Raw genomic sequence first — 25,307 nt, forward strand, 5'->3', positions numbered from 1 at the left:
GGCGGCCGCATGGGAGCCTTGTGGACAGCAGGTATGAGCCGGGGGTGTGGGGGCGACTAAAACCTCATGGGAAGGGGGGCGTTCCGGTCCGTCCTTCGCGCCCTGCCGAGGCCACCAGTTGCCCCCCGCGAGCGGCTCTCCAGCACGGCCACAGCCCCAGAAGCACAAGGGCTTAATGCAGAACCCAGCAGCTTGGAGCAGAGAAGTGAAGGGACTATGCGTTAATCCAGGCAATCATTTCTGCCCAGAGGGGAAAGGGTGTTGCTCCCTTCCGCCCTCCTCCCTCTGGAAAGAAAGATGGCGGCCACATGGGAGCCTTGTGGACAGCAGGTATGAGCCGGGGGTGTGGGGGCGACTAAAACCTCATGGGAAGGGGGGCGTTCCGGTCCGTCCTTCACGCCCTACCGAGGTCACCAGTCACCCCCCACGAGCGGCTCTCCAGCACAGCCACGGCCCCAGAAGCACAAGGACTTAATGCAGAACCCAGCAGCTTGGAGCAGAAAAGTGAACGGACTATGCATTGACCCAGGCCATCAAGTCTGCCGGAGGGGAAAGGGTATTGCCCCATTCGCCCTCTCCTCTCTGGAAAGAAAGATGGCGGCCACATGGGAGCCTTGTGGACAGCAGGTATGAGCCGGGGGTGTGGGGGCGACTAAAACCTCATGGGAAGGGGGGCGTTCCGGTCCGTCCTTCACGCCCTACCGAGGTCACCAGTTGCCCCCCACGAGCGGCTCTCCAGCACGGCCACAGCCCCAGAAGCACAAGGGCTTAATGCAGAACCCAGCAGCTTGGAGCAGAAAAGTGAAAGGACTATGCGTTAATCCAGGCAATCATTTCCGCCCAGAGGGGAAAGGGTGTTGCTCCCTTCCGCCCTCCTCCCTCTGGAAAGAAAGATGGCGGCCACATGGGAGCCTTGTGGACAGCAGGTATGAGCCGGGGGTGTGGGGGCGACTGAAACTTCATGGGAAGGGGGGCGTTCCGGTCCGTCCTTCGCGCCCTACCGAGGTCACCAGTTGCCCCCCATGAGCGGCTCTCCAGCACAGCCACGGCCCCAGAAGCACAAGGACTTAATGCAGAACCCAGCAGCTTGGAGCAGAAAAGTGAACGGACTATGCATTGATCCAGGCCATCAAGTCTGCCGGAGGGGAAAGGGTGTTGCCCCATTCGCCCTCTCCTCTCTGGAAAGAAAGATGGCGGCCACATGGGAGCCTTGTGGACAGCAGGTATGAGACGGGGGAGTGGGGGCGACTAAAACCTCATGGGTCGGGGGGCGTTCCGGTCCGTCCTTCATGCCCTACCGAGGTCACCAGTTGCCCCCCACGGGCGGCTCTCCAGCACGGCCATGGCCCCAGAAGCACAAGGACTTAATGCAGAACCCAGCAGCTTGGAGCAGAAAAGTGAATGGACTATGCGTTGATCCAGCCCATCAAGTCTGCCGGAGGGGAAAGGGTGTTGCCCCATTCGCCCTCTCCTCTCTGGAAAGAAAGATGGCGGCCACATGGGAGCCTTGTGGACAGCAGGTATGAGCCGGGAGTGTGGGGGCGACTAAAACCTCATGGGAAGGGGGGCGTTTCGCTCCGCCCTTCACGCCCTACCGAGGCCACCAGTTGCCCCCCACGAGCGGCTCTCCAGCACGGCCATGACTCCAGAACACAGAAACCAATTTCTTAACTATCTGACTTTCAGTAGAAATACTTCCAGGGTCAATAAGTAAAATAGCAGAAATCCAAAACCAACATTTAATTCTTGAACCCAGCTGGAGAAAGCAAATCACTTCACAATGCTTTTTCAGCATGTCTGATTTGGGGGGGGGGGGGTAAACTCTAAATAATAGTGGTGAATCTTTTATTGAAACAATCTAATCAAAGCGGATAGAGTGTTAACTAGAATTCATCTGCCTCACAGGGACGGGGAGGGGTGGGGGGTGGGGTTTTATTGGGGTTCTTCATGGGAAAGGATAAGTATTGGTAAAGGGAAATGTGTTTGATATTTGCATGACTGAGACATAAACCTGAAAGCTTTGTGACCTTTCCCACAGTGATTCAATAAATAAATAAATAAAAAATAAAAAAAAAAATTAAAAAAAAAAATTTTTATTAGTGAAACACCATGAGGTACAGTTATAGACTTACAAATTTTTGTGCTTGGGTTTCACTTATACAATGATCAAGTACTTATCCCTCCACCAGTGCCCATCCTCCACCACCATGGGTCCCAGCATCCCTCCCACCCCCCATCCCCCCATCCGATCCTGCCTCTGTGGCAGGGCATTCCCCCTTGTTCTCTCTCTTCTTTTGGGTCCTGTGTTTTGCAAGAGAGGCATTGAGTGGCAATCATGTTTGGTCTATAGTCTACTTTCAGCATGCTTCTCCCACCCTGGGAGTATCCTCACAACACCCTTTATTTGGTGCTCACTTCTCAATCTGAGCTTCCTTTTCACCTAGCACATATGGCTGGCCTCCAAGTCATGGAGCAAAATTCCTGGTACTAATCTCAGCCACTCCTGGGTGTTAGTCCCATTTTGTTGCGTTCTATTCCCCAGATGAATGCAATCTTTCTGTGTTTATCCTGCTCTTTCTGACTCATTTCGCTTAACATGATACTTTCCATGTAGTACCACTTGTATGTAAATTCCTTGACTTCATCTTTTTAACAGCTACATAGTACTCCATTGTGTAGATGTACCAAAGTTCCTTTAACTAGTCATCTGTTCTTGGGCACTCAGGTTTTGTCCAGATTCTGGCTATTGTAAAGAGTGCTTCAATGAACAAACAAGTGCAGATGTCACTTTGACTATATTTTTTGCCTCTCTGGGATATATTCCCAGGAGTGGTATTGCTGGGTCAAATGGGAGATCAAATTCTAATTTTTTGAGAATCATCCATACTGTTTTCCAAAAGGGTTGGACCAGTCGGCATTCCCACCAGCAGTGAAGGAAGGTCCCTTTCTTGCCACATCCATGCCAGCACTGGTTGCTTTTGTTCTTGTGGATGTGGGCCAGTCTCTCTGGTGTGAAATGATATCTCATTGTTGTTTTGATCTGCATCTCCCTGATGATTAATGATGTAGAGCATTTTCTCATGTGCCTTTTTGCCATTCGGATTTCTTCTTTGCGAAAGTTTCTGTTTATTTCCTCACCCCATTTTTTGATGGGGTTGGGTGCTTTCTTCTTGTGGAGTTCAAGTTGGCAAAACCCTCCATAATATTGAAGCTAATGGTATCTTCAGAGATGTCACGCCACTGGCCAAGCAAGTGAAAACAGAGATAGACAAGTGGGACTATCTTTAACAAAGAAGCTTCTGCACCTCAAAAGAAACAGTGACCAAAATATAAAGACAGTCTACAGAATGGGAAAGGATATTCGCCAAATACACATCCGACAAGGGGTTGATATCAAGGATATATTAAATGTGACTGTTAAGTAGTATATAATTTGTTTCATTAGCAAGAAAATGTGAATTTAGTTTTTTGTTTATTTGTTTGCTTGTTTGTGGGCAATACCTGATGGTGCTCAGAGATTACTCCTGGCTATACATTCAGGAATTACTCCTGGTGGGTTTGGGGGACCATATAGGATGCTGGAGATTAAACCTAGGTTGGCCACATGCAAGGTGCTATACTATTTGCTGTACTGTACTATCCACAGTGACCTACCCACTGTACTCTTGACCCTTAAATAAAGTTTATGAATGGTATTTTTAGATATCAACTGAAACACTAATTGTAACATTTCACTATGATCACAAATCATTTTTAAAGGCTACATTCGGTGGACATACTATAAATATTATAACATCTGTTGGCATGTTTACTTCATGATTTTTTTAATTTCCTACTTGCAATCCAATATATGTATCATTTAATAGAAGACAGTTATTTTCTAAAATATTCCTCAAATGCGGAATGCGATTTGGAGATGACCGCTGGACTAGAGCTGTTACTGACTGGATTCGGACGTCAAAAGATCGCGTGGCCGCCCACCTGTGAGATGGTCAGACTTCTTCGTCAAGTCCCTGAATGATCAGTTTGAGGCTCTTCATGTTCCTGGAGCAAGCAGGCGCCAGTGGGCTACACTAGCACTCGACAGGGGCAAATGGAGATATTACTGGCGCCCACTCAAGCAAATCGATGAGTAACAGGATGTCAAGTGATCAAGTGATCCCTCAAATAAGTGTAATAGGTGGCGCAAATTATTGCTACAACAATCTTTATATGTCACCACTTAGTGTATCATGTTCTCTGTAGACTTTTGAGACATTTAAAACTACACCTGAAATTGAATCATGAGTCAGTCTTTTTCATATTTCAAGTTCTGCTGAACCTGGGTTCCTCAAAACCAAATGTACTCAACTCTAGTGCAGCTTGAGACTTCTATATTAGTACCACAGATAGTCTAGTCTATTCTGAATCTATATCCCTATACAAGAGAGGGTTTTTGAGGACACAATTTTCTGAAACAATACCATTTCTTAAATATTCTTACTTGTTAAAATTCTCGGAATATCACTACCATAAGATATTTGTTTGAGCTATTTCTTCTTTCAAATAATACATTTGTAGCAGTCTGTATTAACTATTACTATTGGCTATGATCCAGTGATATTTCACTTCTGGCTACTATGACAACTGTCCACTGTCCTCCCGTTGTTTATTGATTTGCTCGAGCGGGCACTAGTAACATCTCCATTGAGAGATTTATTGTTACTGTTTTTGGCATATCGAATACTCCACGGGGAGCTTGCCAGGCTCTGCCATGTAGGCGGGATACTCTCGGTAGCTTGCCAGGTTCTCCAAGAGGGATGGAGGAATCAAACCCAGGTCAGCCGCGTGCAAAGCAAATGACCTACCTGCTATGCTATTGCTCTAGCTATGCTATCATTCCATCCTATGGCAACTGTGACAACACAAGACAAATCACACTCACAAATTTCTCTACTCTTTAAAGAAGTATTTTCAGGATAGAGACCCTCAGTACAGAGCCAGGAGTAACCCCTTAGCACTACCAGGTAGTCCAAAAACTAACAAAAAATTTCAAAAGGTGATGTTATACATAAAAAAAAGTGTCATAACAGCAGCTGGGATTTCATCTCCTCTTTAAATTATCACACTAATCATTTTGTACTATGGCTCTGTAATTTTAACGTCATAATTTTTCTTAGAACTTTATTTTAAAAAGTTGTTTTGCTTAAATTATTTATTACAGTTATCTTAAAGTCTGAATGAGTTAATGTTATAGTTTTCTTCAAAAAGTTTTTAAATGGGGCGTAGGGCATTTACCTTGCATTTGGCTGATCTAGGTTTGATTCCCAGAACCCCATATGATCCCCAAGCACTGCCAGAAGTAATTTCTGAGTAGAGCCAGGAGTAATGCCTGAGTATTGCCAGGTATGGCCCAAGAACAAACAAAATTTTTTTTAAATACACCTTATTTTTGTGATCATCATCAATCATGTTGAAGATTTTTATTGCTTTTCTTGGATTTTGTATTTCTTGTGGATTTCTTTCTTGTGAAAAATAGAAAGTTATTGAAATTATCTAGTGTTTTCTGATTAATAAAATGGAATGCCTTAACTTCTTATCAAGAATGTTTTTTTAATCGAATTACAGATATTAAGTGAATAAAATGTTTGCAAATGGCTAGAAACTGACTACATTCTTAAAGATTGATATTCTATCTGGACAAAATTACATATAGTATGTTCATTCAATCTATATTTGATGTGATATTTGTGTGTTCTATTCTTCCTATGAATTTGTCTATCACTATAATGCATTGTGATTTTTATTTATAATCATTTATTTTTGATAATATATCCTTCAACAAAACATTTAAGAATATTTTCTTTTTTAAGGAAAAATAAAGAGATCAACAGATTGAAAAATGTTTTGAGAGGCATAACATCTTCAGGAAGATACCGGAGTTCATGAGATTTCAAGGTTAGCAGTTCATATGCTATTATAATACTTTTATATATCTGTTATAAATTATAACTCTTTCATACTGTTGCTATTGCCAATGTGTAATTTGAAGATAGGTAAGAAAAATGTTCCTACTGAAAGTACATATTTTAGCAAGATTTCAAAATTTTAAAATATTTAATTATACCAGAAATCTAATTTTTTAATTTAATCGGAAAAGGTAAAGTGCAAATATTGTTTAACTGGCATCTATGTTTCCTGGTTATCAATATTTTATTTAATTCTTATGGGGTGTATTAGGGGCTCATAAGTAAATCTCAGAGAGTCTATGGGCCACTGCCAGCACTTCTCAGCTTGACTATATATAGAGAGACAGTTCAGTGCAAGAGACAACCAGGTGGTGGAATTTGTGTCCAGTGTTGGTGAGGGGTCTCCTGGCCACACTCAGTGATGCTTAGGGACTGTTTGTTACATCTGGTTGGGCTATGGAGTCATACAGTAGCATGAACTGAATTCAGGGCCCAGAACATGCACAGAACAATCACCAGTCCTTTGAAATTTTTCCCTGGTCATTTCTTCATTCCTTTAAAGAATTCATATAAATAGCATTAATATAAAAACAAATTAATAATAGTCATCCCTATATAGGTTCACTTTTATTTATTGAGGTATAAGTATATAACTATTTGCAATTTTTAAAATGTCCTTCTTCTCTCTGGGTACAATATACATATATAGTTTAAAAAATAGATAATTGGCAATTCTAAAATTCTTTAAATACCATTTTCTGGGACTAGAGGGAAGTATAGTTGGTAAAGTGCTTGCCTTGTATGCTGCCAACCTGAGTACAATTCCAGGCACCCCATATGTTCCCCTGAGTCCCACCAGGGGTGATCCCTGAGACCAGAGCAAGAAGTAAGTCCTGAGCACTGCTAGATGTGACCCCCCCAAAAAAATAAACAAAATTCTCTGACTTAAGTGTAGTTAAAACTTATGCTTTAGCTGAAGATTGCTCCCAGCACTGCTTGTGGACTGTTGCAGGCAAGGCAAATTACTTAATTCCTGTACTATCTCTCTAGCTCTATTTGCAACATTCTTCAAAAAATTATTGAAAGTTTTAAATTTGGACAAGTAAAGAACAATACACTTCCCTATTGTTACATAATTCACTATAAAAAAAACTAATATTTGAATTACCAGATACATTTACATGAGCAATTCTGATAGAATAGCTTGAGAAAGTGAACAATTCTGACTTCTACTTTTGTAGCACAACATCACTTTTTCATTCTAGTAAAAGAAAATACATAAACGATAAAAGCAGAATTAATTTCTGTTATGTAATTTATGTTATATTAGAAATGATAAGATACTATAAAGAAAAAGAATGAGAAAGGGCATAAGGAAGGGTAAATATTTTTATTTAATTTTATCAAATAAATATAGGTTAAGTTTCATGCTTATGAAGTATTAGTGTTTATGGATTTTGTGTACACAATTACCACCAAAGGATCCAGGTCTTTCCATTAATGACTTTATGTAACTTCAAGTCTACTTCTTCATTCCCTGCTACATACTCTCTATAATCCTTTCTTGGTTTTCTCAGTTTTGTAAACCAGGATCAAGGGTTCAATTTGACACTCTATTCCACTGTTTTGTTTCTCTATATATGTGGTGGAATTTTTATGGTGCTAACCAAAAGCAACTGTGATGACTATCAACTTCTGGCAAGTTTTCAATGTCATCATTTATTAAGGTAATGTTGTTCACATATATAAATAGCTAATATGTAACATTATTAAATTCACCAGAAATAAAATTTTTAAATGATAATGCAGTTAGTAAAAGAACATTAAATATTCTCCCAAGCTTTGAAAGCAAAACAAACAAAAAATAAATGCAATTCTCTGACTTAAGTGTAGTTAAAAGTTATGCCTAACACGAGTTCAGTGGGTTTGGCACTTGCCTGGCATGCAAACTGACCTGGGTTCAATTACCAGCATGCCATATTGTTACTTGAACACCATCAGGAGTAATTCCTGAGTGCAGAGCCAGGAGTAACTCCTGAGCATAGCTGGGTAAAGGTAAAGGTAAAGGCCCTCCCGTTGATCGTCGATTTGCTCGAGCGGGCCCAGTAACGTCTCCATTGGAGACTTTGTTGTTACTGTGTCTGGCATATCGGATACTCTCGGTAGCTTGCCGGGATCTCCGAGAGGAGCGGAGGAATCGAACTCGGGTCGGCCATGTTGGCCACTTGTAAGGCGAACGCCCTACCCGCTGTGCTATCGCTCCAGCCCGGTATGACCCCAAAATGAGTAAGTGTGTACTTCAAATTTTATAACAAATAAATTTACAATGGATATGAATTAGTCTAGTAACTTATTTAAAGAAAACTGGCTATACTACTCTCTATGTAGATCCTAGTCAATGTATTCAATCTCCATAATAAGTCATATGGATACTACATGGCTCTATGAATAATAGACCATTGTTTAATTTTCTCTTTGTTGTCTTACCACATATATTATCGTTTCAGGAAATCACAAGTATAGAGATTGAAGATTTTGGAAACCATATTATTCACACTGTAAACTAATTTATTAAAGAATATATATCTTATTTTGGACATTTTTATATTAGACAGTATGTGAATAGTTGGTAATATAAATAAACATATGAGCAAAAATGGATCATGAATATTATTTTGGGAGGTAATTTGATTTAAATTTTCTTATTACATAGTAAAGGCTGAGCATATCTGGAGGTTTTACAGCCTAAATAATCCTAATCAAGTTTAGTAAAACATCTAAACTACAGATGAATTCATTGTATAAATTTACATTAACTTAAAGTCATTCAATATTGATTTTACTGAAAAAATAGAAAATTCTGCAAACTAAAACAAATCCTTGGATTCTGATTATAGGACAGATGTTACTTATAGGGTTAGGGAGTAAGATTATCAATCTCAGGGAGAGGACAGTGGACTGTGGTGGAGTTAATATGGAACTAGGTGGGATGTGGTGTGGTTCATTTGAAGAGCTGTGAGTTGATCCCCTACAATATATACAAAACTATAAACCAACAGCACCCCAATATGCAAAAATCAATAATTGAGAAATTTAGTTAATTCATTATGTTGCAGAGGTATTTATATAAATTACTTTTCATTGTTAATAACCCAATGTAAAAGGTTGCCCAACCTTCCAAATAACAAACAAAGTTTGGACTGGACAGTTTGAAACACTATAATTTATAACCTATTTAGTCTCCCAAAGTCATGTATTTTATTTTTCCTTACCAGAGAGTTATGTCTCTTGAACACCAGTAACATCCAAATCATGGTGGAAGATTCATATTTTATGTTTACATAATTATAGAATTTGAGTTTTTATGTCCCCTGATTTGTCTACCACTCTCTACCTCTACATTCTCCTCAGGTAACCTGTGTTCTAGTAATAATGTTTACTTGTTTGTCTTTTCTAAGTTTTCTGCTTGTAATTATATATACTTAGATTACAAATAAAGGTAAAATCATCCAATGCTTGCTTCTTACTTATTTTGCTTTATGTAATTCCCTTGAGCTCTTTCAATTTTGTTAGAAATGGCAAATTTTCATCTTTTTTGCATGTCAGTGTATAGATGTAACAATTCTTTATCCAATAATTGATCAAAGAACATTTTGTTTTCTTTCATATTTTGTCTACTATAAATAAAAAAAGACAGAAATTGTAAATGATATAATATTTCATCAAAAGAAAATATTTTTTAAAATTGGAGTTGTAAAGGAAGTAAAAAATAATATTATTCTCAGCTATTTTATCTTAATTAAAACAAAGCAGATAATATCTTTTATATGTTGTATTGCAGAATGAAGAGATGCTCAGTAGTATTATATTCAGTCAATCTGTATAGTCTGCTTTGAGAAAACCAAAAGTAAAGAACAAACTAGAAGTGCAGAAGACTGGAAAAAGTTATGGGGAAAATAAGAACTTCTGATATGATAGCACTGTTATTTAAGGGTAACTTACATGGAATTTCAAAAAACAAGTAACAGTTTATACTTTTCTCTATATTCTCTTCCTTTCGTGCTAGAGCGATAGCACAGCGGTAGGGCATTTGCCTTGCACGCAGCCAATATGGGACCCGAGTTCGATTCCTCCGCCCCTCTCGGAGAGCCTGGCAAGCTACCGAGAGTATCTCACCTGCACAGCAGAGCCTGGCAAGCTACCCGTGACATATTCAATATGCTAAATACAGTAAGCACTAGTCTCACGATGGAGACGTTACTGGGCCTGCTCAAGCAAATCGATGAACAATGGGAGGACCGTGACCGTGACCTCTTCCTTTCAAACCCTTAATATTTGCTTTACAAAAGATAAAACTAGGAATTATTTGCAAATTTGACTACAAATCCAGTTGTCTTTGAAATCAGGAATAATAATTTGGGTCTAAATAATGATTCTCCATTATCCCACAAATTACCACATTCAAATATTCGTCTTTGACTCTCACATCATTTACATACTCAGAGTCATTGGCTTTGGGTAATTTATCCATCTCTTATGATTTAATGACTCGCTATGATTTTCTACAATTCTTATTCAACCCTCATTTCTATAAGTAATTTATCTAATCTCAGAACTCTTGACATTTTGAGCCAGATAATTTCATGTTGTGGGAGCTATTGCATGCCTTGAAAGTGTTTAGCAGTATCTTTGTCATCAGATACAGGTAGTATCCCACTTCCTAGTTGTGAAAATACAAAATGTCTTCAGAGTAAAACTACTTAGGAGCCAGAGAAAGCAGAGGGAGTAACCTGGCTAACAGTGGTGTGATCCCCAGCACTGCAGACAGTTTCCAGAGAACCTCAGCTCCACCAGATGTGACCTGAAAAATAAACAAAATATGGAGGAAGAGGAAGAGTGATCTCACTTTTACTTCAAAGACCTCAATAAAGCTTTGTGAGTATCACTTACAAGCCCTGAAGACCTCCAGCATCTTGTTATCAATTAAAATGGCTTAACTGAGACACTGAATTCCAGTCTTGTGTTAAAGTTAAGAGCACCTCTGCTCATATTTTTTCAGTTCCTTTTAGTTGTTTATACCTAGGATTGACTCTAAAACAAGTCTTACAAAACAGTAACAATGGATATATGGATATATAATTAGTGAGAAGAAATAAAGAATAGGAAAAATAATATAAAACATAAGAAAACACCATGTATGATATTATAGTACAAATAAAATAAATTATTTCCTTTCACTTCTTTATTCATATAATTTCAGAAGAACCTAATCTTTCCTCATGCCTGAAACTTTAATTTGGGCCTCAGCTACATTTGTACAGGATGTCCATACCTTTCTGCTTTGAATCTAAACTGGACTGAGACTTCTCATTCTTTATGTAGGCACATAAGTGTTAAAGGAGAAAACTGCACCATTCTGTATATTTTGGGGCTTCTCATCTGAATTATGTCTCAATAGCTTTCACTAATCCTTTCTCTCTGATTATGATCAGTCACTGTTTCAAAATTTTGTACCCTTTCCTAGTTTACAATATCTCCTTTTCACTCACAGAACATCTGCACTTTACTTTTTTTTCTTTTTGGGTCACACCGACAATGCACAGGGTTAACTCCTGGCTCTGCACTCAGGAATCACCCCTGGAAATGCTCAGGGGACCATATCGGCTGCGTGCAAGGCAAATGCCCTACCCGCTGTGCTATTGCTCCAGCCCCCAACACCTGCACTTTAAACAAGAAAACCGGGGCCATTGTATGAAAAACTATTTGTGCATCCTAGGAATCCCTGAAGTATCAAACAACTACATCAATCGACATTCTTGCTTTCTTTTCTCAGATCTGTAAGAAGCAGGAATTTTTCCCTTTCATTCAAGGTAGAGCCAATGTTTGATTTTATTCCCTATCACTGATTCTGAGGCTCTTTGCCATGAGCTGTTTTCTTTTTGTCCTTATCTTTAACTTTTTCTTCTTTAGTGTTTCTATTCCTTTAGCCTATACATATTCTTCTTTTAGCCAAAAAATGAACAATCCGATTGTTAAACAAAAATATATTGATCTCTGTCTTTGTTAGGTATCACTGACAGTACTACTCAATTTCTCTCCTCCCCACCTCATTCAAACACTCCACAGCACAAGTCTACATTCATTATCTACACTTGTAAGATTCAGTCACTCCTCAGCACAGCGAGATCTGATTTCTAACTCCATTTAACAGACCATGTTCTCTCTAAAAGCACAGATGACCTGCAGTCCTTATCTTGGCTAGCTCTCTCAGGCACATTCAACACTGTTAACTTCATTTTTCTTCTTTTACTCCCACAGTTATTGTGACACCCCTTCCTCTTGTTTGCCTCATACCCCAGTGACCCTTTTTAAAGGAACATTGCACAGGCTTTTATTTCTCTCTTCATTCACCGAGTCTCAAATCACAAACTCAAATAAATGAAGGTGGCCTTAGGTAATATATATCATAAAGTCAGTGACTTGAAAATATAAAAAACACAGTAAGAAGCCTAACAGCATGCCCACAGAAGTTCTTAATATTTCAGTGTTGTTCAAATGATAGTGTTCCCAAGAGATCCATTATTAGTTTATTGCTTATATCTCCTTCATACGCTTCCTGTTCAAGCAAAGCCACTTCTGTGATTTTATTAATGATTCCAACCCTTTCAAGTAAGCTACAGAATCGTATAATATACACCTGTCTGCAGGATACTACTGCCTATCACAGAAAAGCACCAAGACTTATGCAAGTGAAATATTTACAGTGATTTAGAGCAATTATTTATTAAAATGCAATATACAAACGTGTAAGAATGAGATAATAAGATAATCTTATTATCTCATTCTTACTTTTGGACAACCTGGCAGGCTACTGAATGTAACCTGCCCACATGGCAGACTCTGGCAAACTCCCCGTGGTGTACCCAATATGCCAAATACCGGTAACAATGATGTGTCTCATTCTCCTAGCCCTGAAAGAGCCTTGAATATGACACTTAAAATTTCAGGGCTAGGACAAAGGAGACGTTACTGGTGCCTGTTCGAGGCAATCGACGAACAACAGGATGATCGTGATCGTGATCGTGATACAAATATGTCATAAGCCAATGGAAGACCCTCCCAGAAATCCAAATACCTATAATAAATTAGTGTGTCTAAAGAAGTAATTTTAAATGAACTGATTATTAAGTTGATAGTACCAGAACAACTTTTTATTACTTTCAGGAAAATAAGTTGTGATGGTTTCATTACACAATATTGAAACAGAATATAAGTTATAAGTAAATACTTAAAATATAAGTTTAAAATATTTAAAAATAATTTAAATATTAAAAATATATTACTGAACACTGAATAAGTTCAGTGACTTACAAGTATACATGACTGTTTAGAAAAGTATTTAAACAATACAAGAAAGCAGAGGAAAATTAAACATTTTTATTTTGTATTTAGAAATGTTGGCATTCGCAGCCGTGCGATATCTTATTATGGCAAACTCCCCATGGTTTACCCAATATGCCAAATACCGGTAACAATGAAGGGTCTCATTCTCCTAACTCTGAAAGAGCCTTGAATATGTCACTTTTTTAAAAATCTCAGGGCTAGGACGAAGGAGACGTTACTGGGGCTTGCTTGAGGCAATCGACGAATAACAGGATTGTCGTGATCATGATTGTGATTTAGAAATGGTGAATTGACTAAACATCATTCATGGTATGCAGTTCTGAAAAGTGCAGAAGTTCGTATAAATGTCATCACAGTCAAGACACTAAATACAAATAAGAGACTAGAGAAATAGTTTAAGGAATAAGGCACTTGCCTTACAAGGGCCAGGTCCTGTTTCAATCCACATCATACATCTGGTCTCCTGATCACAAAGTGAGGAATAACCGAGAAACGAGGGTGTGGTCCCCAAACATAAAACTTTTATCAGTCCCCAAATTTCCTAATATGCCTTTTGTTAACTCCTCTCACTCCAATTTCTGGAAGCTGATCCATTTTTGATCAGATAGTTTTATGCCTTCTGCAGAACATCACATATGTCAAAACATATAGAATGCAGCATTTTATACTTTGTTCCTTTCACTTAGTGTAATTTATTAGAGATTCATTCATATTACTTTATCAATAATTGTTTCCTTATGTACCCCAGTTTATCCTATCATTCATTGAAAAGCAATTAGTTGTATAAGCATTCACTTAAAATTTTTTTCAAGAACCTATTTTTATCATAAATACTCAAATTATATCTCACTAATTTAGTATATGTTTAACTTTCTAAGACACTGTGAATTATTTACAAAATGAGTTATATAATATCGTGTGTCTACCAAAATATTATTGTCAGGTGTAGTTTTGGTTTTAATATCCTAAGTAAATAATTTAATGTTGTAAAATTTGTGCTTATTCAGCATTTGTGTGTGTATATGTTTGCTCAAATATTTTCCTATTTTAAAGACTATTTTTAGAGTAGTTTTAGGTTCACAACAAAATTAAGAGGAAAGTACAGAGATTTCTCACACCCCCTTTTCTGGACACTTGCAGTTTCTCTGAGTACCAATAATTATACAGTACCATAATTATACAGTAGCTACTGTTGATAATTCTACTTGATGAACACATCACAATAACTCTAACACCATTGTTTACAGTAGGTTTCACTCTTGTGAAACAGTCTCTGGGTATGAATAAATGTAAAATAACATATATCCCTCACAGTAGTATCTACAAAATATTGTTTCTACCCTTAAAACACACTGCGCTCTACTATTTATCTCTCCCTCCCCTCCAAACCCTGCAATCACTGATCATATTGCTTTGTCCAGGATGCTACATGATTAGAATTACATTGATTTATTCTTCTCATAGTGCCTTCTTTCACTGACTATTATGCATTAAAAGCTCATCCATGTCTTATTGTGGCTTGATAACTCAATTCAGTTTCTTTTATTACTGTTAAAGATGACAGTGTCTGGTGGCTTGGTTGCTTCCAAATTTTAACAAATATAAATGACACATTCCTACTCAAGTTTTTCATGGGATGTGATTTTTTTTTTATGTCAATACAGTCAATACAGGCCCTCCCGTTGATCGTCGATTTGCTCGAGCGGGCCCAGTAACGTCTCCATTGGAGACTTTGTTGTTACTGTGTCTGGCATATCGAATACTCTCGGTAGCTTGCCAGGCTCTCCGAGAGGGGCGGAGGAATCGAACTCGGGTCGGCCATGTTGGCCGCGTGTAAGGCGAACGCCCTACCCGCTGTGCTATCGCTCCAGTTTATGTAAGAGTACTACTATCTATTCAGCCACTGATTAGGTTGATTGAATTGGTCATGAACTCCACATTAATTTTTTTTTCATTTTTTATAAATTTTTTGTTGAATCACCGTGAAAGCAGTTACAAAGCTTTCGGGTTTAAATCTCGCTCATACAATAAAACACCCGTACATTCACCAGTGCCCATTCTCCACCACTAAAAACCCCAGTATTCCGCCATCCCACACCCTCCCCCTACCTGTGGGGCAGATGATTTCCACATTACTCTCTCTCTACTTTGATTACATTCAATATTTTGTCACCAGACCCACCACTATTATTTGTGATTTTACCACAACACTCAGATCTGCTGAAAAGGCAACATTGGACAATTTGTTTTCTATTGCTGGTTATGAATAACATATGATGCTGCGCGGCTGCAGTAGTGGCTGCAGTAGTGGCTGCGTAATTTTGAAATTCCAAAATTTAACAATTAAATCTGGAGGGGTTTCTGCCAAAACCTGTTGGGTTCCAAGATTTGTTCCTGAGTCTCTTGGATCATGACCATTAAGCAGTTTTATCAAGAGCCAGAGAGGCCGTTGGTGGGTGGCAACTCGGGGTCTCATTGGGGCGGGGAGGAAAGGGCCATCTCCACCCCCATGCCATGAGACCCTGCGTGTCTTGTCACTGCGGGCCCAAACCTGACTGTCCAGTGGCCTCTGGAGGATGGCGGCCACTGAGCTGCCTAGGGGGAGCATGTGAAGGAACAGCACCCTTTCCCCTTGGGGTGGCCCAGAGACAGTAACCAACTGAGGGGTCTGGACACATTTCTGCCAAAAGCTTCTGGGTTTCGAGATTTGTTTCTGAGTCTCTGGGATCATGGCTGTTAAGCAGCTTGATCAGGAGCCAGAGAGGCGGTTTGTGGGCGGCGATTTTGGGTCTCATTGGGATGAGGAAGAAAGGGCTGGCTCCACCCCCATCTCGTGAAGCCCCACATTTCTCACTGTGGGCCCAAACCTGACTATCCAGTGGCCTCTGGAGGATGGTGGTCACCATTCTCGGCCGGGGGAGCAGGCCAAGGCATGAAACCTATTCCCACCTGGGGTGACCCAGCGCCGGTAACTTACTGCAGAGACTGGACGCATTTCTGCCAAAAGCTGTTGGGTTTCAAGATTTGTTTCTGAGTCTCTGGGGTTATGGCTGTTAAGCAGTTCAATCAGGAACTAAAGAGGTCATGCCTCCAATTATATAGCTGAGCTGGAGGTGGTTTGTGGGTAGGTCTCCCACATACCAAATTTTTAGCCGTTTACTTTCTTGGTAAACTTTGCCCCAAGTTTTTGGGGTCTGGTCAAAGCCACAGCAGCAATTTTGGGGTATCTCAAAGTCTGAAGGCACCATCAGGCTGCTGATGCACTCGCCTCACAGGTACAGATTGACCTGTTGGCGGCACCATATCCCCTTATGCGACATGATTTTAAACCTTTCAGGTAAATGCCCAAGAAGCTGTTGCTAGATCTTATGGTAAGAGTAAGTTGTTAGATTTGTTTGTTTGTTTGTTTTGGTAAGGAATTGTCGAACTATTTTTCCGTATTGGCCATATTATCTTGTATTCTACTAGGAATAAATTTCTTTTGCTCAACATCTTCACCAGCATCTGGTGTTTTTGCTGTACAATCAGTTAATTGTACAGTGGTATCGCATTGTACTGATTTTTGTTTCCCTGAAGACATACAAAGTGGAACATACTTTCTTATGCTTATTTGACAATTGTTCATCTTCTTTTGTTTAAAGTTTCTTAAGGTCTGTAACCTATTTTTAAATGTTTTAAATGCTACATTTTATGTTTTATTTTGACTAGAAATACTACTTTGTATGTTTTATTTTTGCTAGTTGAGTTGTTTTCTATTCTTGCGTTTTGAGAGTACTTCATAAATAGTCTAGATAAAAATCTCTTGAGAGATTTGAAATATGGAAACACTCAACCTTCCATAGCTTGCTTTCTTATGTTCTTAACTATGTTTTTTGCAGAACAAAAGTTTTTAAATTTGGTGAAGTCACATTTATAAGATGCTTTATTTCTGTCATAGACTATGGCTTTGATGTATTTAAGAGCTGTTTGTCTAAAGCAAGGACAAGTAGATATGTAGTCTTTTATATGTAAATTTTTATAAGTGTAAGCTCCACATTCAATGTGTTATCAATCTTGAGTAAATTTTTGTATAAAGATGTGGAGATATATGTTTTGTACACAGACTTCCACTATTCCATCTCAATTCTTTTTTTAAGAGACTCGCTTTTTTCAACTAAATCTCCTCTGCATATTTGTCAAAAAGTCAATGTTTGTATAGTTCTATTTCTAAAATGGTATTTATATTCTGTCCCACTGATAAAAATATTTGTACTTTGTGTCTTATCACACTGTCTTAATTGTTATACCTTTAAGTAAGACTTAAATGGAATGAGATCATCTGTGTTCTCTACTTTTTTGAAATTGCTTTCGTATTCTGATTCTTTTGTCTTGGCATATAGCTTTAGCTTGCTTAGATCTACCACAGAACCTGATAGAATTTTTATTGAAAACTTCATTTATATAGATAAATGTATATATTCTTGAATGTTCCAAATTCAAATTAAATTGGATAATGCTGCATGTATAAACACAATCAATATTGTTAAATGGCAGAGTTATTAGACATCATAAAGAAAAAGGAGTCTCATTACAATATTTGGCAAAACATTGTAGGAAATTTTCACAAAAAAAATTAAGGGATTAAGAGACAGTACAAGAGATAAGATACAGTCAATCCCAGTAAGTTCTCTGGGAAAAAAAAAACCACATGTGCTCCCACAGCCCTACCAGGTGTGATCCCTGAGCACAGAGCCAAGAGTAAGTCCTGAGTACTGACAGATATGATCCCAAAACAAAAAAAAAAACCAAACTAGACAAAAAAGTTATCTTGACATCTAAATTAAAAACATTTTTTCGGCATATCATAATGTCATACAAACATAAAATTTCAGAGAAAATAGATATTATACTGGATGATTGAAAATTTCCTAATTAAGTCAGATCAAACTTTGAGTTTATTCTCTACTTATCTGTGATAACTTTGGCAAACTAACTTTCTCATTAATAACATAAAAGGATAGAATTTGATATATTGTAAACACATGTGTATTACTACAAAGTATGTAATTGTATTGGAAGTTTGCCTCAGGAGATCAGTTTATGAAGAAGTTTATTGTTTACTCTTGTCAACCAATCTACAACTTGCCTCTCATAGAAATGTGCTTTCATGTTCTCTTTTCCTACAAGAATTGTTTATTGTGACCAGATATCTTAAATGATTGCTTTGAGGATATGAGTCCTAATATTCTAACCTGCTAGTCTGTTGCTAATAAAGCCTTTCTTTTTTGACCATCACCATCTTTCAATTGATGGACCCATAAGCATCAGAGGAATCAGGCCTTTCATCACAAAGATGAAAACTTTTCAAAGATGAAAACTTCATCTTCAACAAGACCCAAATGAAATGATATAATTTTATCTATCAAGTTAGAAAATATTTTTAATTGAAAACACATTTCATTGTTACATACTATTGGTCAAAATATATCAGCAAGAAAATACATCAAGAAACTCATATTTATGTTTCACTACTTTAAATAAATAGGTTACCAAACAAAATAATATTAACATTAAAATAATAAAGCCTAAGGTAAATAAAAGACCAAACTATTTACAAAACATTTATAATAACATAAATGTTAGAAATAATATTCAAAGTAGAAGATTTCCTTTTATAGGGAGATAGTATAGCAGGTAAAATGCTTGCCTTGCATGTAGCTGACCTGAATTCAATTCCTGACACCACATATGGTCTCCAGAGAGCTGCAAAGAGTGATCCTGAGTGTTGCTGGATGAGGTCCCAAGACAAACAAAATACATGAAATTAAAATATTTATTTTTAAATATAGATGTCCAGTAATTTGTTCCTTTTCCTTTATTAATTTCTCAATGTTCACAACTTTAATGTAAACCTTGACATTTTTAAAAATCTACTTCTCTCTGACACAAATATTTTCCTGCAATGTGTTTACCAGTCAACTAAATCAGAAAACTACAAAGTAACTGAGATTAGTCCCTTGCTGAATCACTTCTAGAAAATCATGACCAAATTCTACTGTTCTCTTCATACTACTTTCTCCCTGCTTTGAGAGCTGCATCATCATTACCATCGCTATGATTTTGTTGCTTTTTCTCTCTTTTGGATAAAGTGATCCTGTTCACACATTTTTCCTGATTCTACTTATGTCTCTTCAAACCCTTCTTCAATATGACTGCTCTGAGGCTCAACAGAGAAAGTCACATCATGACTTTCATTCACCCTCTGAAATTTCTTGAGAAACTTTCCAGGCACTTCTATATCCAAGGTATGTATTTGAATTCCCTGCCCTTTGATTTTCTCTTCACTGCTTTTGCTCACCCTCCTCAGTCTTAATTCCATACTTCATCAGTCTTATTTATTTTCCATTCACCTTTTTAAAAACATTTTATTTTTATAAAATTGTTTACAATAATTCATTACATTTAACATTCAGACACCAATACCATCACCATTGCACTTTCCCACCATATTTCAAACGTTTACACCCCAAATCCCACAATGTTCATCTGAAAAAGGTAAATGAAAAACAATAGGAAAATTAATGCCAAGTAACTTTCAAGATTGCAGATGTTTTTAAATAATGAGGGATACCAAGTTTAATCAGGTCCATATTCATAGTTTTCCAAAGGTAGCTAAAAAAACATGTCATACACTAGAAAATCTATGAGGATATATAAAAGGGACTATACCTTTACAAGTCTAGTAAAAATTTAAGGACAGAGCATTTTGTAGAATCCCAATTCTACAGGGTCAGAATTCTAAAATCCGAAAAAATTCCCTTTTAAAGCAGCTGCCCAATTTATATAGCATTTACATATGCATTGGGTTATCTGTCAACTTATTTCAATACTAAGCTAACAGAGAAACTAACCAACTACAATTCTTTTAGTGTATGGACCCTATGGGTTTAACAACACCAAAAAAATATAGTTATTTATAATGTCATATGGTTAGCTGTAATTCCAAAGAAAGAATGTAGGAAAAGTGCAATCAAAATTGATTAACACAAATAAATTAGAGAATATTTTCAAGCTTGATTTTAGTGTTGTTTTCATAAGTTTTAAAGGTATATATTTAAATATGATTTCAGGTGTTGGATAGAAATAGTTTTTCTTCTAATTAAGATTAAATGTTGTTTTAAAATATTTTGTAAACATAATTAATTTAGGAGAAACTCTTGGACTTGGTTGGTTTTTGTTTTTGTCTTTTTTTTTTTTTTAATTCTTGGGTCATTTCAGAGCTACTCAGGGACTTCTCCCAGATCCATATTCATGGACCTACTTACACCACTCTTGATGATGTTTGATGGACTATGAGACTCCTGCAAGAAAAGCATGTACATTAGTTCTTTAAATAATCTCCTTGTTTTTCATATATATATATGTATATATATATATGAAAGCCCTTTGATGATTTCCTTTCTTTCCTTTGTTTTAAACATGTTTGATTCTAATTTAATTTTCTTCCTTAAGTTTTTAACATAAGACCAAAAATAAACACCTGAAAATTTATATTACTCTTGGAAAATTATATTTTGCTCTAAGTTACGTACTCCCTAAAACAGTGTTATTTTTTATCTTGACCGGGATTATCTTTAAAACTCAGAAATATATAAATTGATTCTTGTGAGATATTTGTTTAAATGCCCTTATATGTTCTTTTAAAAATACCAATGTATATAATTTTATGATATCTAAAAACATTTCTTAGTTTAAAATTCTTTTTCCTCTAAAATTATTTTTTAAAACATGGTAATGTTATTTTGAATACAGACTCCTAAGCAATTGTCCTTAGCATAGGTTTAATTTCTTGTTGTCAGAATCATGTAATTATTTCTTTTACATTTAGCATAGGGTGGCTTCATCTTTCTGTTAAACATTAGCACTAACAATTATTAGTATATTAACTATATTAATATTAGCAATTGTTAATAACAAATATTCATTTGTAGTGCTGAAAAATAAGTTACAATTTTGTGTGATTTTTTATCTCTAGGTATTTTAATTTTTAAGAAAAATATATGGTATGAATAACGATCAAAAATGCAAAAGAATAATTAGAGTAACATGACTGAGTCATTTCCAGACTCTCCTTTTTTAATCATCCTCACCCTCATCTCAGACAGACTGAGGATGTTTTTTGCTTCAAAATCTATTTCGATGCTTAGAGTAGCAATCGGAACCCTGTACTGAGTCATCTCCGCTTGACAATCTCATAAGGCTAAAGGGCATAACAAAGTGCTAAAAGAGGCCAAGTTGCCTGGTGCTTACATCGTATGCTCTATGTTGAGGTTTATTGATACAGTGGGACTACAAAAATGAGAGCAGAACCAATTTCTTTCATGCCCTTCACCTTTTTCCACAGACCACAAGATAACCACCATTATCAAAAAGAAACTAGAATTTCCCTCTTCTGTTTTTTGTGAAGCTAAACTAATGGGATTTCTTTTTTCTTTATCAAAGATGTTTTACTAGGTTAAATATAAATCTTAGCAGAATAGTGCTTACATACAGGACAAGTAGGATATTTACATTTCTAATCTTCTGTTACTTTGTGTAAAATAATAAGAATATTAAAAGTTATATTGTTCCAAAAATTTGATTATGTTTTGAGCACTACATGGGTTTTGTGCTCAGAATACCATCTGTATGCTGGGGATTGAAATGGGATCAGCCACATATAAGACAAGTGCCTTATTTGTTACACTATTTTCTAGCCTCTTATTTTGTGTTCAGTGTCTTTTGGAGGGGGACAGCACACTTGACTATGCTCAGGGGTTACTCCTGACACTGTACTCATCAATCATTCCATGTGATGCTTAAGGGAACATATGGGATGTGGAAGATGGAGCTTGGGTCAACCGTGTGCAGGGCAAGTGCCTTACCCACTGTACTGTCTCTTGGGCCCCTGTGTACAGTGTCTTGATTGTGATAGAGTTTACATGACTCCGGCTCCATACACTTATCAAATTTTACAAAACTATATACCATGAATAATGTTTAGTCAATTAATTCACATTTTTATAAGAATAAAAATAAGAATATATAAATAAATGTAAGATATTTCTTATATATAATAAATGTAAAAATAAAAATTATTTAATTTTCCTTTGCTTTCTTGCATTATTTTAATGCTTTTGTAAATAAGACATACTTATTTGTAAGTCACTGAATTTATTTAGTGTTTGAATGAATTACAATAATTAAAAAGATTCTAAAGACTCAAAATATAAGTTTAAAATATTTTTTTAAATATTAAAACATTACTGAATACTGAATAAATTATTATATTAAGTTATATAATGATAGATGTATTTTATGTCTCTTAATATACATTATATGTATTGAGGTAGTTCTATTATAGTCATCAAGTAACTATTAAGTTAAAGAATAAAGTGCCAACCTACAACATGCTGAGCATACACTTTGCATGCAGGAGGTCTAGGTTTAATTCCAGGAACTGCACGGTCCTCAAAGCATGACCCAGAATTAATCTCTATACACAGAGTAATCCCTGAACACCACCACATGTGGCCTAGGAAACACAAAAACGTTCCATAGTACTTACATGTTTCATTGAGTTGTTATCTTACATTAAAGAAATAATACATCGGCATATTGCTAAGAAATAACAAACTAGTATAGTAGCTGCCCTAGATGAAGCAGAATTATGATGGTTCTTTTAGATCTGCAATCTATATTTCTGCAAAACTTCAATTACTAGAGCAAGAATATATTTAACAGCATTAAAAAGCTATGCAAAGCCTTGAAATTTTCTATTAAAAGAATCAAATGATAGGAAACTATTTTCCTATATGCTTGAAGAATACTTTGACTATTAATACATTAATAATATAGTCCATAATACAGACACTCTGATTATGTTTTTCAGCTTTTTGCCACATGTTTCTTACTAAAAATGAAGTTTTTTTAGTAATACAGAAAAAATTGTGAAAGCAAAATAACTTAGGAATAAAAAATCATTTTATTTCTTAAGGATATGTATTATGTATATATTCAAATATATCATTGAAATAAGAAGAAATTTTTAATGCATTCCAAGAACTAGGTTTATTTTAAATGTTTTAATATATATCTCTTCTTTTGACTCACATTTTAAAATTGTTTTGAAAGAAAAGGAAAAAAGCATATTCCTCCCACTATTGAGAATAAACATTTACCTTTTCTACCTTAATCATGAACTAGGCAGTGGGCTGCAAAATTTAGATGCCTCATCCTTGTAGACCATTTGGTCCACAAATGTACAAATGATATACAAGATGACCCTCATGTCATTAAAGATAGGATCAAGAATGAGGCAAACTTGCCTGCTGAGAAAGGAATTTGTGCACTAGCCTTGGAAAATTTTATGTCTGAGTTGATCACAATGACAGTTTTATTGCCCTGATGAGAAAATTAAAACCTTGCTGGCCCAAAGAGAAACTTGAAATAAAAAGAGGATCACAGTCTGGAAAGTGAGATCATGAGTGGGATTATTGCCATAACTATCAATAGCACACATAGACTGAAACTCGTGAGATGAAAAGGCATTGAATTAAGTGTGGTAAGGCTATGTTATAAAACCTGCTTGGGACAGATGAACAGAAGACATAAATTTATACAGTTAATTTAATGTGTTATTTTTTATTCTATACATCACCAGAATTGCTAACACTTGATAGTTTTTGTTTACCAGGAAATTATAAACTCTCTTCTCAGAAAAATGCATATAGAAGTTTGCATGTAAAATCAGAGGTATGCATCCATAGATCCCTAGCTTGATTTTTTTTAATATGTAGGAGTACTGCTATTTATTCAGTCACTGATTAGCTGATTGAATTGGGCATGAACTCCACCTTACTTTTTTTTCATAGTTTTATTTATTAACCCCAATATATCCCGCTCCCACCCTACCCAATGCCTGTGAGGCAGATGATTTCTACTTAACTCTTCTCTGCATTGATTACATTCATCATTAAGAGAAAAGATGCGCCATTATTGTTTAGAATTCCCCGCCCCCACCCAACAATCAGAATTGCTGAAAAGGCATTGTGAAATACTTTGTTTTCTGTAGTTGGTTATGAGAATCATATAATGTTGCGCAGGCGCTATTGCGGCCACGCAATTTTGGATTTCTGTAAAGATAATTTAGAGATTGGTTTCTGTGCGTCTGGTGTTATGGCTGTGCCAAAGAGCCGCTTGTGGGGGGCAACTCAGGACCTCAGTAGGGCATGAAGGACGAGCCGGTACTACCCCTCTTCCCATGAGACTGCAGTTGCCCCATCAAGCGCCGACTCATACCTGGCCTTCCAATAAGCTCCGAGGAGGCAGCCACCTTGCTGCCGGGGGGGGGGGGGGGTATAAAGGAGGAAGGGAGCAACACCCTTTCCCTCCCAGGGAGGCATGGCGCCATAGTTTAATGCATGATCTATTCACTTTTCTGCTGCAAGCTGCCGGACTCTGGATTAAGCCCTTTTACCTCTGCAGCCATGGCCGGGCCAGAGAGACACTCGTGGGGGGCAACTTGTGACCTTGGTAGGGCATGAAGGGCGAGCCAGTACCGTCCCCTTTCCCATGAGACTGTAGTTGCCCCGTCACCACCAGCTCATACCTGGCTTTCCAATAAGCTCTGAGGTGGCGGCCACCTTGCTCCCGGTGGGGAGAAAGGCAGAAGGGAACAACACCCTTTCCCTCCTGAGGAGGGATGGTGCCGTAGTTTAATGCATGGTCCATTCACTTTTTTGCCGCAAGCTGTCAGGCTCTGGATTAAGTGCTTTTGCCTCTGGAGCCATGGCCGTGTATGTGGTCCAGATGCATTTCTGCCAAAAAGTTTCTGGGTTTCGAGATTTGTTTCTGAGTAGCTGGGATCGTGGCCATTAATCAGCTTGATCAGGAGTCAGAGAGGCCATTAGTAGGTGGCGACTCGAGGTCTCGCTG

General features: G+C 37.3%; 1 protein-coding gene across 1 annotated transcript in view; it reads left to right on the forward strand.

Annotated features, from left to right (window-relative positions):
• The window catches only part of CSRNP3 (cysteine and serine rich nuclear protein 3), a 222,950-nt gene that overhangs the window by 51,980 nt on the left and 145,663 nt on the right, over positions 1-25,307 (forward strand). The window contains exon 3 of the mRNA XM_056110365.1: positions 5,853-5,937. Coding sequence (XP_055966340.1) covers positions 5,925-5,937 — 13 coding nt within the window. The 5' untranslated portion in view covers positions 5,853-5,924. The remainder of the gene's footprint in view (positions 1-5,852; positions 5,938-25,307) is intronic.

Source organism: Sorex fumeus, unplaced genomic scaffold (assembly GCF_029834395.1).
Source record: "Sorex fumeus unplaced genomic scaffold, SorFum_2.1 ptg000009l, whole genome shotgun sequence".
Classification (NCBI taxonomy): domain Eukaryota; kingdom Metazoa; phylum Chordata; class Mammalia; order Eulipotyphla; family Soricidae; genus Sorex; species Sorex fumeus.